The 12,575-nt window shown below is 42.9% G+C and overlaps 4 protein-coding genes across 4 annotated transcripts in view; 3 read left to right on the top strand and 1 right to left on the bottom strand.

The window, feature by feature from the left end:
* Positions 1-12,575, top strand: part of LOC126557078 (proline-, glutamic acid- and leucine-rich protein 1-like) — a 265,735-nt gene that overhangs the window by 54,199 nt on the left and 198,961 nt on the right. The window lies entirely within an intron of this gene.
* The window catches only part of LOC126558208 (O-glucosyltransferase rumi homolog), a 170,424-nt gene that overhangs the window by 144,709 nt on the left and 13,140 nt on the right, over positions 1-12,575 (bottom strand). The gene's annotated exons all lie outside the window — the stretch shown is intronic.
* On the top strand, positions 601-1,515 carry LOC126558853 (lysophospholipase-like protein 1). Its single transcript, XM_050214932.1, has 2 exons — positions 601-678; positions 827-1,515. The coding sequence occupies exons 1-2, from the start codon at positions 603-605 to the stop codon at positions 1,513-1,515; spliced, it is 765 nt and encodes a 254-aa protein (XP_050070889.1). The 5' UTR covers positions 601-602.
* Positions 10,070-12,327, top strand: LOC126559755 (hexosaminidase D). Its single transcript, XM_050215929.1, has 3 exons — positions 10,070-10,427; positions 10,493-12,069; positions 12,148-12,327. The coding sequence occupies exons 1-3, from the start codon at positions 10,070-10,072 to the stop codon at positions 12,310-12,312; spliced, it is 2,100 nt and encodes a 699-aa protein (XP_050071886.1). The 3' UTR covers positions 12,313-12,327.

Raw genomic sequence — 12,575 nt, 5'->3', positions numbered from 1 at the left:
AATCTGTAAAATCAAAGGATAAATTGTTCATTTTATATCACCCTATGCTACATGTGAGGACATACATGTTCTCTCCATTACGAACAAGACATTTTATGATAAACACGTGGGTAGTTTTTTGTAGAGATGAATTCCACGAAAATCAATACTAAAACCACATGCTAGGCACATTTGTATGTTGTTTATGGCTGCTCATTATTTCAATGTTATCCTTTTCTATAAAAATTCTTATTAATTAACTAAAATATATTAAATAAAGTAGTTTCTTATGTATTTTAACCATTACTTGATATAACTGGAAAGTTTAAAAACATAGAATATATCTTGAAATATTTCACGACTGAAATGTTTCAATGTTTGCATAAAATATGTCACATTTAAAGGCCGGCATCTAGACCGATGAAGAAACCACTATGCTTTGTTTACGTTTTTTCCCAGAGCAACGAACCGAAACGAAGTTGCGAGCCAAATCGTGAAGACGTGTTTCGTTCGTGCAGCGTTTGGTTTTATTTTATTTTGTTCAGTCTGAATACTACTGCAGTTTAGTTTGGTATCATCCATCTGTGATAAGCTACAGCCACAACGTACACACTACCTGCGCGATGAGACTGATTGAGAAAGTGTTTAATCCTACGGGCAAGAAACATGCCGGTACACTCATATTCTTCCACGGTTCTGGTAAGTGTTATGTAAAAGAATCCGACCTAAAGAGCACATAAAAACCTTGCTTTTAGGGTCACCGGGTTAAGAACGTGGTAGAGTGATTTTAATTACAAATCCCCATGCCGAAACTCATCATTGATGTTGTTGTTCCGTTTATTCACAGGCGACACGGGCAATGGTTTGACAGAATGGATACGGTTCCTGCTTGGCCGTGATATGGAATTTCCGCACATTAAAGTTGTCATCCCGACGGCACCGGTACAACCGTACACACCGATGGGAGGAGAAAACTCTAACGTATGGTTTAACCGGAAGCGCATCGAAATGGACTGTCCCGAAATACGAACGTCACTTGCCTCCATATACGACACCGTTAATGAATTGTTGGTGCGTGAGTTAGCCGCCGGTGTACCGTTGAATCGGATCGTCGTTGGCGGTTTCTCGATGGGCGGCGCACTAGCAATGCACACCGGTTATCATTTGAATCGAGATTTGGGTGGCGTATTTGCCATCTCTTCATTCCTCAACAACGGTAGCATCGTGTACGATTCGTTGGGCTGTATTTCGGAAGACGAAAAGCTACCGGAACTGCTTATGATGCACGGTGAGCGGGACACGCTGGTGCCGCTCGAATGGGGTCAAACTACGTTCGACGAGCTGGCAAAGCTGGGTGTACGGGGTCAGTTTGTTCCTCACCGTACCGCGCTACATGAAATCAAGAAAGATCAGCTGCTACGAGTCATCGACTTTGTGCAAAAGATCATACCGGAACCAACGGATGATTACCTGGAACCGAGCAAGCCCGAAACAACGGCCAAGTCTATCAAGAGTGTAAAGAAAGGAAAGCTTTGAGCAACTTTTGACCAACATTGGTCAAATCTAGCCCGATAAGATAAAACGGTGTGTTTTGTTACTTTTGCTCGCTTATCAACCTTGAAGAGAACAATTTAGAGCAATGATGCTGCGAACCTAGTGAGATGCCCTCATATATATTCGGTAAACGATAAGGAAGTGCTTCGAGTATGAACAGAAATTGGTTTGTTCCGGCATAAGTAGGAAGTAAACAAACGGCCAATACGACCAAAACCAACTGCTGCATAATTGATCTAAAAATAAAGCCGAAATCTAACGACTGTGCTAAGCGTGGGTATCTCGGGTGGTTACTATTATTAGTATCCTAGTGGCGTTTCGTGAAGATTTGCGAGTCAAATACATTTTGCTGTACATCTTTGTAAGTGCATAAAGCAAAATGCATCGTGCAATAAATGTATAAGGCCTTAAGGTATGAGGACAAATCAACGTTATGTTGTACGTTTTAATCCCCATAGTTACCGAACAATTTCATAGTCATCTTAGAGTCCTCAATTGAAACATTTAAAAATGACGCGAATATTATTTAATTTGGTTGAACAGGATATGGACCCGTGTCGCAAACCTGTAATGTACGTTTGAGAAAACTGCACCTAATCAAAACCAATTAATGATGAACAATTTACCTAAATGAACAAACATGTAAGTGTAATGATTAATTAGAACACGAGATTCATCAAATCGTTACTGAGGTACGAAAAGATGACATGTGATTGCATGTTGCCCTGAGACATCCACCCAGCGTTGCCGTGAGAAGATTAGATATGTAATAAATGTAACAATTGGAAAGCTATTGCTAATCGAAGGGATCTCTCCAAAGAGGTTTAGCCGAAAGGATCTCGTTTAATATTGTAGGAGAAAGTCTTGAAGGCTTATGAGCGTACTAATATCAATGATAGCCTCGGATCCAAGAATTCTGATATCTTCACTATAAGATATCAACCCACTATAAACATTATACAGGTTTTCATTTTCTTGGGGCACACAAACACTTTATCCGCTGTAATAATTAATATCAGGTTCTCCTGTCAAACACACCTTCGAACTACTTCACCTATCGTTGGTCAAAATTCAGCACCCATAAAACACAGAAGTTGAAGCACGTGTAAGGGTGCCAGATGCCACCCGGTGGTAATAAGCGCTGAACTAAGCCGAGACTGTGAAGTAAATGGACAGTTCTAGTGCTCACGTACTGGACATACTTCTGCGACATGGTTCTTGGCCAATGGCACCAGACAACCCAGGTCGTAAAATGTAGTGGAGACCACTCTGGTGAACAGAGGAGGTGTGGTAGGTTCAGGTTGAGAAGAGATGATGGTATTAATACGTACACCATAACCCGTAAGACTGTGAGCTTTAAATCTGCTGTAGTCAAAAATTGCAAAGCGTTTATTATGTGGAATGAGCAAATGAAGCTGATGGTTCTGGAAAACCATTAAAAAAAATGCAGCTCAAAACTCTACATTATTTAATTGGCTTTAAAGAAAACGTTTGTATTCATCAAACATAAATAACCAGAGCCATTACTCGAAATCGACAGATACTTGTCAGCAGTGCTGCTAACAGATTGTCACCAGTGCTATAAGCAGACCTCAGTATTTTCGAACAAAAGCTAGAAAATAGATGTATATAGGCCACTGGGAGAATCCATTAGCTATTCATCCCATTCACACCTGTGGCACCAGCAAATCATGACTCAAAAGAGTTCCAGGGTGCAAGAACGCACATTGCTTTTAAACTGATGTAGACGCCTCACGCGACGCTTTAAACGCGTGCATGTGTGTTGCACCGCACAAATTACCTTGACGACGCCTCTAACTCTCCAATCCGATACAGTGGCGACCCTTTGTTTCATTCCGCTTGAAAAAGGACCTCTCAGTGGTTGATTGTCCTTTGCCAGAATGACATCGAAAAGCGTTCCCGATCCATTGCAGGACTCAGCCGCGTCCGCTAATACTTCGTCGAATAGTGATCAAATTCAGGACCATTTCGTTGCACGCTCTGTTGCTGTACTGTTCGTCTCCCAGCGTGGTCTTCAGTTGAGAAAGTTCCACTCGCTGCTACCTTCCGGAGATGGTGCGACATACACGATACAGTTTTGTGACCTGGAGCGATGGGTAAGAAGGACGGCATAGGCTTTTTGCTCACTGTAATTATTGGTGAATCACACTGTGGTGTTTTGTTGTTTGTCTTTAGTCACCCCATCAAAAGCTTGCCTCCGTGGGTCTTACACCGGACTATTGCTCCAGCACGGATACGACGGACTCTACTGGTAGTAATCACCGTCCGCCTCAACACAGTAATTTAGTGCGCTTTGTTGACGCATCACCTACTAGTAGTACGATGGATGGCAAGCTTGCTACCAAAGAAGAAGGTTGAATCAAAGCTAGGATCTCGAAAACGGTCCACTTCAAAAGTTTCGAAGGTATGTATGTTTAACTTTGGTTTTCGAATCCATGAGAGATCTTGGTCTTGGCGTTCAGCTTTTCTCCACTGTTTTCTCCAACCCAAACCTGGATAGTAACCTGTTGTGATCTGGATTTTGTACTGTAAAGTGGCACTGAACAACCAGATCACTTTCAATAGGCGCTATAAAATATTTTCCATATTTAGTTGACGATTTCATCCATCTTGTGAACCTAAGTAAACCCATTCGCCAACATAACCACGTCGTTTACAGCCATTTTCTAACCTTCATTAACCGACCAGGGTAAAAACAATTACTGCCGCCTGAAAACACGTAATTAATGAGCTGTTTTATTGCACCTGCGAGAATTCTCATCGTTTTTTTGCGCTCAAGCACTAATTTTTTGCGGAAACGGAAATAGGAAAGCAATAGATGAAGTCAAATCGAGCACCAGAGAGAACGTGCAGGGAAGAAACATACGAACGTAAACTGCTCTAATCAACTGCACACAATGTTGAAGTACGGTCGTCCACGGTTTTCCACATTCGATCAAATTATTTTCCATTACATCGGCGAAAGGAGGTGTCATGGACAACCTCCGGGGCAGGCGGGAAAGAACTGTGTACAAACGATTTAGTCTCAACTCGAAACGTTAACCAACTGTGAGAGCTTTTAGTTGGAATGTTCATTTAAATGGTGTGTGCAGCACACCAACGTGTAAAAAGTTCCCAACGACAGCACGCCCAATGCTGCAGCTGACTGACTGCAGCGACCATATTGGCAATTAAATTTGCATACATTGCAATCAGTGTTCCGGGAGGATCGGGAATGGAGACATCTGTCGAACGGGAAGCATGAGAATTTGAACAGTCTCACAACCGGTGCAGCGTAATAATACCGTTCGTCCCATTTATGATCTTAGTTCTAGAACTGTGTCTGTGTGTGTGTGTGGAAGTGGATAAAGCCATTAGATGAATCAACTTACTACACCGTGCCAGTAAGCCATATGCGCTAAAGTAAATGTTTGTTTTTTACATTGACTAGCATTGCTCTACCTGCAATTTGGAGTCATCCCAGCAATCAAACGATAAGGATTTTTTCTCTTTCACTAATTTAACGTGCAATTCGTTTACTGCGAATCACCAAACCAACCAGGCGTCTCCATACGATTCGGTGCAATGACCTCACTGAAACGGATAACGAACAACTAAAGATAATGGTAAAAAATTTGAACACCTCACGTATAATTCTGACTCGCATAAAAAGTACAAGATTTAGCGAACTTCCTGTCGAATAAGGCTGAATTTTTCGTGGAATAAAATCTGGGTTTTTGTAAATAACTGACAATTGTTTCTGATGAGCTTTCTAGTTCGACTTACAACATATCAAAGACTAAAGATGGTTCATGTAGTGGGACCGGGGTTCAAATCCCATACGAATCGTCAAGCCAAGAAGAAAACACCAAAGTCATAGTTACTTAAGTCAGATATCGTCCGATGAAGAAAAAGCCTCAAATCAATTTCAAAAGTCTTACACCAAGTCTACAAATGCAGAAGAATGTCTGATCAAAATCAAAAGTTGACTATCCATCTACGTGGTATCATAAAGTCTGATAAATCATTAGATGACCGGCGTGAGCTAGTAGATCGATAGGCCAAGAAGAAAAGCCCCCACCCCTTTTAGGCTTTTTAACAAGCTTGAGACATTTTATTTCCAAAGAATGGCACGTTGCACTCACCTGATACAATGGCATCTCCTTCCAAATCATGGAAATGAGCTTCTTAAATTGGCTACAAACTCTTATCTAGAATATCAGTCAAATTCATTCGACATCACGCTTGAGCCGATACACTGTCTTGTTGAAAGACATAACCATCTTCCCGTCCCGAGGTCCCTAAGTGTCGGAACCACTACTTTCTTCAGAACTTCGCTCTTATGATACGCGGCGTTGATTTTCACGTTTTTCATGATAAACTCCGGTGGGAGCTTCCCATGCCTGGATAGCCTTGGCCGAGCCTGTTTCCCGGTACCGACAAATGGTGGTGTGAATCAAATTCCGCTTCAATCCATGGGACTTCAACCGCCAGATTATGTAGCAGGATAGCTCACCTCTTGCAAACAACTTTAACACGACGTCGCGTTAGTCTTACATCGTGCTTAGTAAACAAACTACTAATGACAACTAAACGTGCGTCATTTAGCCTTCGTGAGGGGGTAAAGCTGACATCAGTACCAAAACACGGAATGCACATGGTGCACACTTAGGCAACGATGAAAAGATGTATTCGAATTTATTGAACACTCTGTATTTACTGTTGATTAAAGTAAGTCATTAGATCCTTGTGGACCACAGTAATTGGACGCCTGAACTAGGGATTTGAACTGCATATTTTGCTGTAATGAGTACAAATCCTTAATATCAAGCTGCGTCTGTAACAGTCGTAAGAGAACAACCGAGTTGTTTGATTAATTATGAGTGAGTAGCCATATAGTGGATAGGGGTGGTCCGGTAGTAAACTGAGAGCGGCACCAGTCTTTACACGGCAGGTCCGGGGTTTAAATCCCACCCGAACCGTTCCCTTGATTGATTCCACGTAGTTGGTTAGTCAGACCCCACGGGGGGGGGACGGTCCGGATGGGATTTGAACCCCGGTCCTGCCGTTTGAAGAACGGCGCCGCTGTCGCCTACACCACCGAGCCGCCCGGTCTTGTAATCAAGACTAGTAAGCCATTTATTTGCCGACGTGACCTAGTAGAATGTGATTAAGCAATGAAGCAGAAAGTCACATAAAACAAGTGCCGTTACTTATAGGTAACACTATTCTACGCCACTAACAAGGAAATGAAAGTGAAGCTTTTAAGACTCTCTTCTTAAAACATTAAAGCATTAAAGATTGGAACAAAAGCATTAAAGAGGAACAGCTTTACAAGACAGCATCGATACTATTTCAATTGTTCTATGGAGAACAAGATTGGGTATATGAGACAACCCACAACCACGTGTAAGCCACATGTAGCGCGGGCTTTCTACTTAATAAAAGTTTGTTGAATATCCTTAGTCTGCTGCAACGGACATTTACATAAGAGTAAAGTCATTTCCCAAGATAAGAGAAAAAGAAATAATTTTCTTTTCATACAATAGAAATGTGAATTGAATTTAACAGCAACGATATCTTGGTGAATTTGGTGGTGAGAAAGTAAGCGAGAGAGAACAGAAATCATGAAAACAGACACCGTTGCAGTAACGCTTCTACGTGACACGAACCGATTCGGCGCACTGATGCACACCGAGTTCCATCATCTCCCGCTCGTTCATTCTTCGCACCACCGGCCAAACAAAACAAAAACCGAAAGAACTGCCGACTGAATGGCGGGCGGCCTGCCCTCCGTGGATGCTGTAACGCGAAGCGCCCGTCCATTGTTGGATGAAATTACAAGTCGTCTGCAACGTGTCCAGCGGGAAGCTTGTTTTAAACACAGCCATCAACTACCGAAACGAGTTCATTCTGTGATTGATGCTGGTGCTGACAGCACACCATTCGTGTGCATGACGAGCGAATAAGAATCTTTAGTCTCAGTGTCCACGGGAACTGAGTGGTAGGTTGTGCTGGTGTGCATCCTGCTGTGGGTGGTCGGAAAAATCGGAAAACGGTATTTGTCCTGCTGCAAGTTTAGCTTAGCTGTGCGGATAGTTAAGGTTGATGTGTCCTGCTGAAATACTCTCTGTGTTTGGTGAAATGTTTGTTGAGCATTCTACAGATAAAGTTTTTTTAAAGGACAGAAAACACGTCCCTGCATGTATCTGTGTCAATTAGAAAACGAAAGATGAATAATAGCTAAACACTACACTGGGATAAGACCCAAATCGGAAGAATTCTGCGACCTTATCTCATCACCCAAATATTCGTCTCTCTGTGGATTGAGGTAAGTGAATTGGTATGAGAGAGGCTGCAGAGTAGTAAACGAATGCCAATTTTATTATTAATAATTAATCCTCCCATTAATATGGCTTCGTACGTCTCACCATGTCCGATACTAATAGCGGTGAATGATTAAATAGACTCTTTTGGTCAATTATAAACTGTCACCCGAAGTTGATCCTCGTAGACGAGTGACCTTGCCATACATTATTTATTTTGTTGAAACTAATAATTGATTTCACTGTAATAAACCTAATGGCTATAGTTGAAATGATTTATAAATAATCGCTAGCGCTAGAAGCGATGGACTAAGTAAGGTTAATTATTACTCCAATCACGAATCAATCGAATCCTTCCTACCGCCTTTATGTGATTGTTCCCTGTGGTCCCGTGAGCAGACACAGCGTGCGCTGAAACGGAACAGAAAACACGAGCGGAGACAAATGCCAGCAAAATACCAGCAAATGCCTCTTCAAAAAACTATGTTTTTCTGCTAAAATGCATTCCATCAGCACATTCTGCTGCACCAAGCAAAACTCATTGCTTTGATGTTGTGGCTCTTTCTCCGGTTTTCGCAGCCCCTTCTGGCTCAACCCGTGTGCCCTCTTCAACTCAATTTATCCCTCCCTCGTCCATGTATTCCCACATGCTGACAAATTCACATATTTTTTCAAATACCCAATAAACACATTCGTTGCCAGCTCCCTTTTATGGTAACCGGCAAATGGTCGGACAGCCCGTTACCAACCGAAAGAAAGCCAATGTTTTTTTTTTTTGGTCAACGATATGAGGTGAATTTTTAATGTCTCGGAAACATCTTCTTTTTCGGAATGTAACAAATTAAAAGAATGCATGATAAGGCTAAAGTGCACAACAGGACAAAAATTGGATGAAGTGCAAAGGTTTTTGTGTGAAATGAAATTTTGTCTTTCAGAAGAGTTATTTTGATTGCATGATGGTAACATACTTATTTAAAAGATAGTCATTTATACTTAACGTAGGTGTCGTGTACATCCTACATTAGTCATCAGTTAAAGAAGGATCATGTAAAGTTGCATTTGATACAATGTTCAACTAACTATTAACTCACCTACCCAGAACTTCGGATGCTCCCATATTTTCTACTTTGGCACTACGACCACGAGAGATCTCGGCCAGCCATTGCTGCTTCCTATGACTCGATGTTGATTAGTCAGTCCTGTGCTGGGCAGACAGTTCTGATGGGACTACATATCTGGTTCTGGCGTGTAAACACTAGAGGACTTCGGACACAGGGACACCTCCCGAAACCGATTAGCCTTCGCTTGTGGCAAAAATCTAACCACGTTTGGGCTCCAACATCTGTCATTAATTCCAATTTCCGATCCCAACACAGCTTCTCCGTTGGTGTAGAAAGCATACAAAATATCTTCAAACTTGGTGTTTTTGGATGCCATTCTGATGACATGAACAGACCGATGAAAGTTATTAAGGCGATATTCATTCCTAAGTCCTCGTCCTTCTTTGTCAATCTTCTTTCATCGTCTCATTAGGCTGGGAGGTTTAACTCAGCTGTAGACAATGATCGTATCTGACTCTCGTTGCATAAATTGAGCATTTATTAGTCAATCCTCAATTTCCAACATTTTAGCTATCGTTTTTAAGCGAAACAGCCAACTATCCTTCGTTATTTATATCACGTCCGGTTGACTTGGACTCGAACAGTTTTGTGCGAATCTTCAACTTTATCAAATATTGATGAAGAAAATCGTGAAAGACCCAGTGGCTTTACTGCTGTAAAACTTTGATCCGTCCAAAATGCAAAGAGAATCTTGGACAAGATCAACATTTGTTAACAACAATTCGCTGTCTTCACATCGATAGGTGCGACTTCGATCGAAGAGATTCCCAGATTATCTCAGCAGGGACCAATACATTATGTACGGCAAACATCTATCAGACGATCTTATCATACGGAGTCACAAAAGATCGTTAGGGACCAATAAGTGCTGGCAGCAAAGATTCTTATATGGTTTCCAGGCATCACCTTGTTCAGGCATAATAAGAATGATAATGGAAAACACTTCAAATTAAGTGCTTTAAATCAATTCTGATTCAATGCCAATTATTTTTAAATTGTCTATTCTTTTTCTTTGATTTCTGTTTCAGGTTTCATTTTTACATTGGCACTTTACAACACTGAAGCTCTCAAACAAAGCATTCAGCAAATATGCATTCACGCGTGCTCATGGTTTGTTGGAGACGTAAGCTTTTCTTTCTCGGTACTTCCCTACTATTTCTGCTGGCCCTGTGGTTTTGGGGCTTCCTATACACTACGCACATTACCGAGGAAGGTGGTAAAATAGTGTCGGTAAGAGAGCTAATGCTTGGCAGCACACACGGCCGCCATGAGAGTTTGCTGCAACGTTTAGGTTTCCACGATCGTCATGAGGATGTAGCGATTCCGCATGGTATTGCAACACATGGCGAACAAGTGTCCGCACAGTTTGAAGTCGATGAAGGTGGTGTAAAGTTTGTCAAACCGACGCCGAGTGGGTTACGTCCAGCGAAGGGTATGTTTGTAGATAGTTCGAACAGAAAACATCCCATCAGGATAATTGTCTTGATATGTTTCCTATTTCTATTCTTCAAGGACGGCACGATTGGGATGTGATCATGCAGGATCGAATGGATGAGGGCAAACTGGGTTCTCAGCAGCTCAACGCCAAAGCACAACGACACATCTCAGATGAAATGCGTATAGCAGCCGAACGACAAAGCCACTACGAGCACGAACTGAAGCGTATGGGCGTTCCGGTAATTGCAGGAATCGGTCCAGGTGGAAGACCTCCTCCTGCCCAACGGCTGGTACACTTTGATCTGAAGGGAGCGCCACCAAAAATATCCTACCTTCGACGGTTAATGCCGATCCTAAAAACATTAGGAGCGACAGGCATCTTACTCGAGTACGAGGATATGTTTCCTTACGGTGGTTCACTGGCCCCGTTGGCCGCACGAAATGCTTACAATCGTGACGAAATTCTGGAGCTCTTGAAGACCGCCTTCGCACTTGGAATCACCGTAATTCCTTTGGTGCAGACGTTTGGCCATCTGGAGTATGCACTGAAGCTGAAAGAATTTGCACACTTGCGAGAAGTTGAAGATTCACCCCAAGCCCTCTGTCCGAGCTATAATTCCTCGATAGCGTTCGTAGAAGAGTTATTGACGCAAGTCATCGAGTACCATATGCCGGCAACAAATGCAAATCTGCTCCACAAGGAAGATATTGAACGACTGACACCCAAGCTGACACACATTCACATCGGTTGCGATGAGGTGTACCGGTTAGCGGAATGTCCTCGCTGTCGACATTGGCTTAAGGATCAACTGTTTCTTGATCATGTGTACAACGTGGCTACGATCGTGCGCCGTCGATGGCCACATCTTCGGATCATTATATGGGACGATATGTTGCGACACATGGCTCTTGATACGCTACAAGCTTCGGGCATTGGGAAACTAGTCGAGCCAATGATCTGGGTGTATGCGGAAGATATCTACAAATTCGTCCAATCAGCCACCTGGGAGAAGTATGCATCCGTCTTCAGTACGGCATGGGCTGCCTCCGCGTTTAAAGGAGCACATGGCGAAGGATTGTTGATGCCTCCGATACGGCGCCATTTAGAAAACACACTCCGATGGTTAGCGGTAATGCAGGGAGAGGGAAATCGGTTTACACACGGTCTGCAAGGACTAGCGCTTACGGGCTGGCAGCGTTACGATCACTTTGCAATTCTATGCGAACTACTTCCTGCCGCTTTGCCCAGTCTTGCGGTGTGTCTTTCAACGGCCGCAAAAGGATACTTTGATGTAAGTGCAAAAACGAATCCAATACTCAGCAGCCTAACGTGTCCGGAACCTACCGGTGAGCATCATGCCTGGTTGGAGCTGCACAAGGACTCGCTGATGGTGATGTTTTCACGCTGCATGTTTCCCGGCAGCATGATCTATCGCTTCATGTTACGTTTGGCGACGTTGACGGCGGAAACCGAGGAGTACACGGATACGATACGGCAGCGACGCGGTTGGCTAACGGACTACAACATTCGCCACAACTTTAGCAGTGCGGCACGGGTTGATGATTTGCTGGGGGAGAATTATCGTCTACTAAATTCGGTCTCCAATCTGGCACGCACTGCTGCCTCTACGCTGACGGAAGTGTATGATCATGTAAGTACGATTGTGTATCAAACTTTAAGAACATGTCTTGATGTCTTGATCCAATAACCATCGTCCCTCGTTTTCCAGTGGACTTATGGTGAATTCATCGAACAACGCATTTTCCCGATGCTGGAGGAATTGAAACGCTTGGAACGTGCTGGGGAAGGACTTAAAAAACGACGCGTATGGTCACAGCGCCCGCTACCCTATCTGAAACCGTTTGAAGTGCTTGGGATTGATGAAAAAACCTAGCTAGCCGAGTACGTTAAAATTCCCATTCGGCACTGATCAATGCGTGTGCTCAGGAACCTCTCCTGAAACTCACGGATTTTACAACATTTTAAAGTTCAGAATGTCCAGCGTTAGTATATTAGCAATCGATTATCGCGTAGAAAACGGCCATGTTGCCGTCGAGCCATTTTCGTATACGATCAACCATTTTCTCGCCAAAAGATGAAGTTACACATGGTACCCAAAAAAAAAAATAAAGCTGATGTGTTTCCCAACAAGACTGA

This window comes from Anopheles maculipalpis, chromosome 2RL, assembly GCF_943734695.1.
Source record: "Anopheles maculipalpis chromosome 2RL, idAnoMacuDA_375_x, whole genome shotgun sequence".
In the NCBI taxonomy this organism is placed as follows: Eukaryota; Metazoa; Arthropoda; class Insecta; order Diptera; family Culicidae; genus Anopheles; species Anopheles maculipalpis.
Note: the sequence above shows the minus strand (reverse complement) of the source record. Positions and strands in the feature narration are given on the sequence as shown.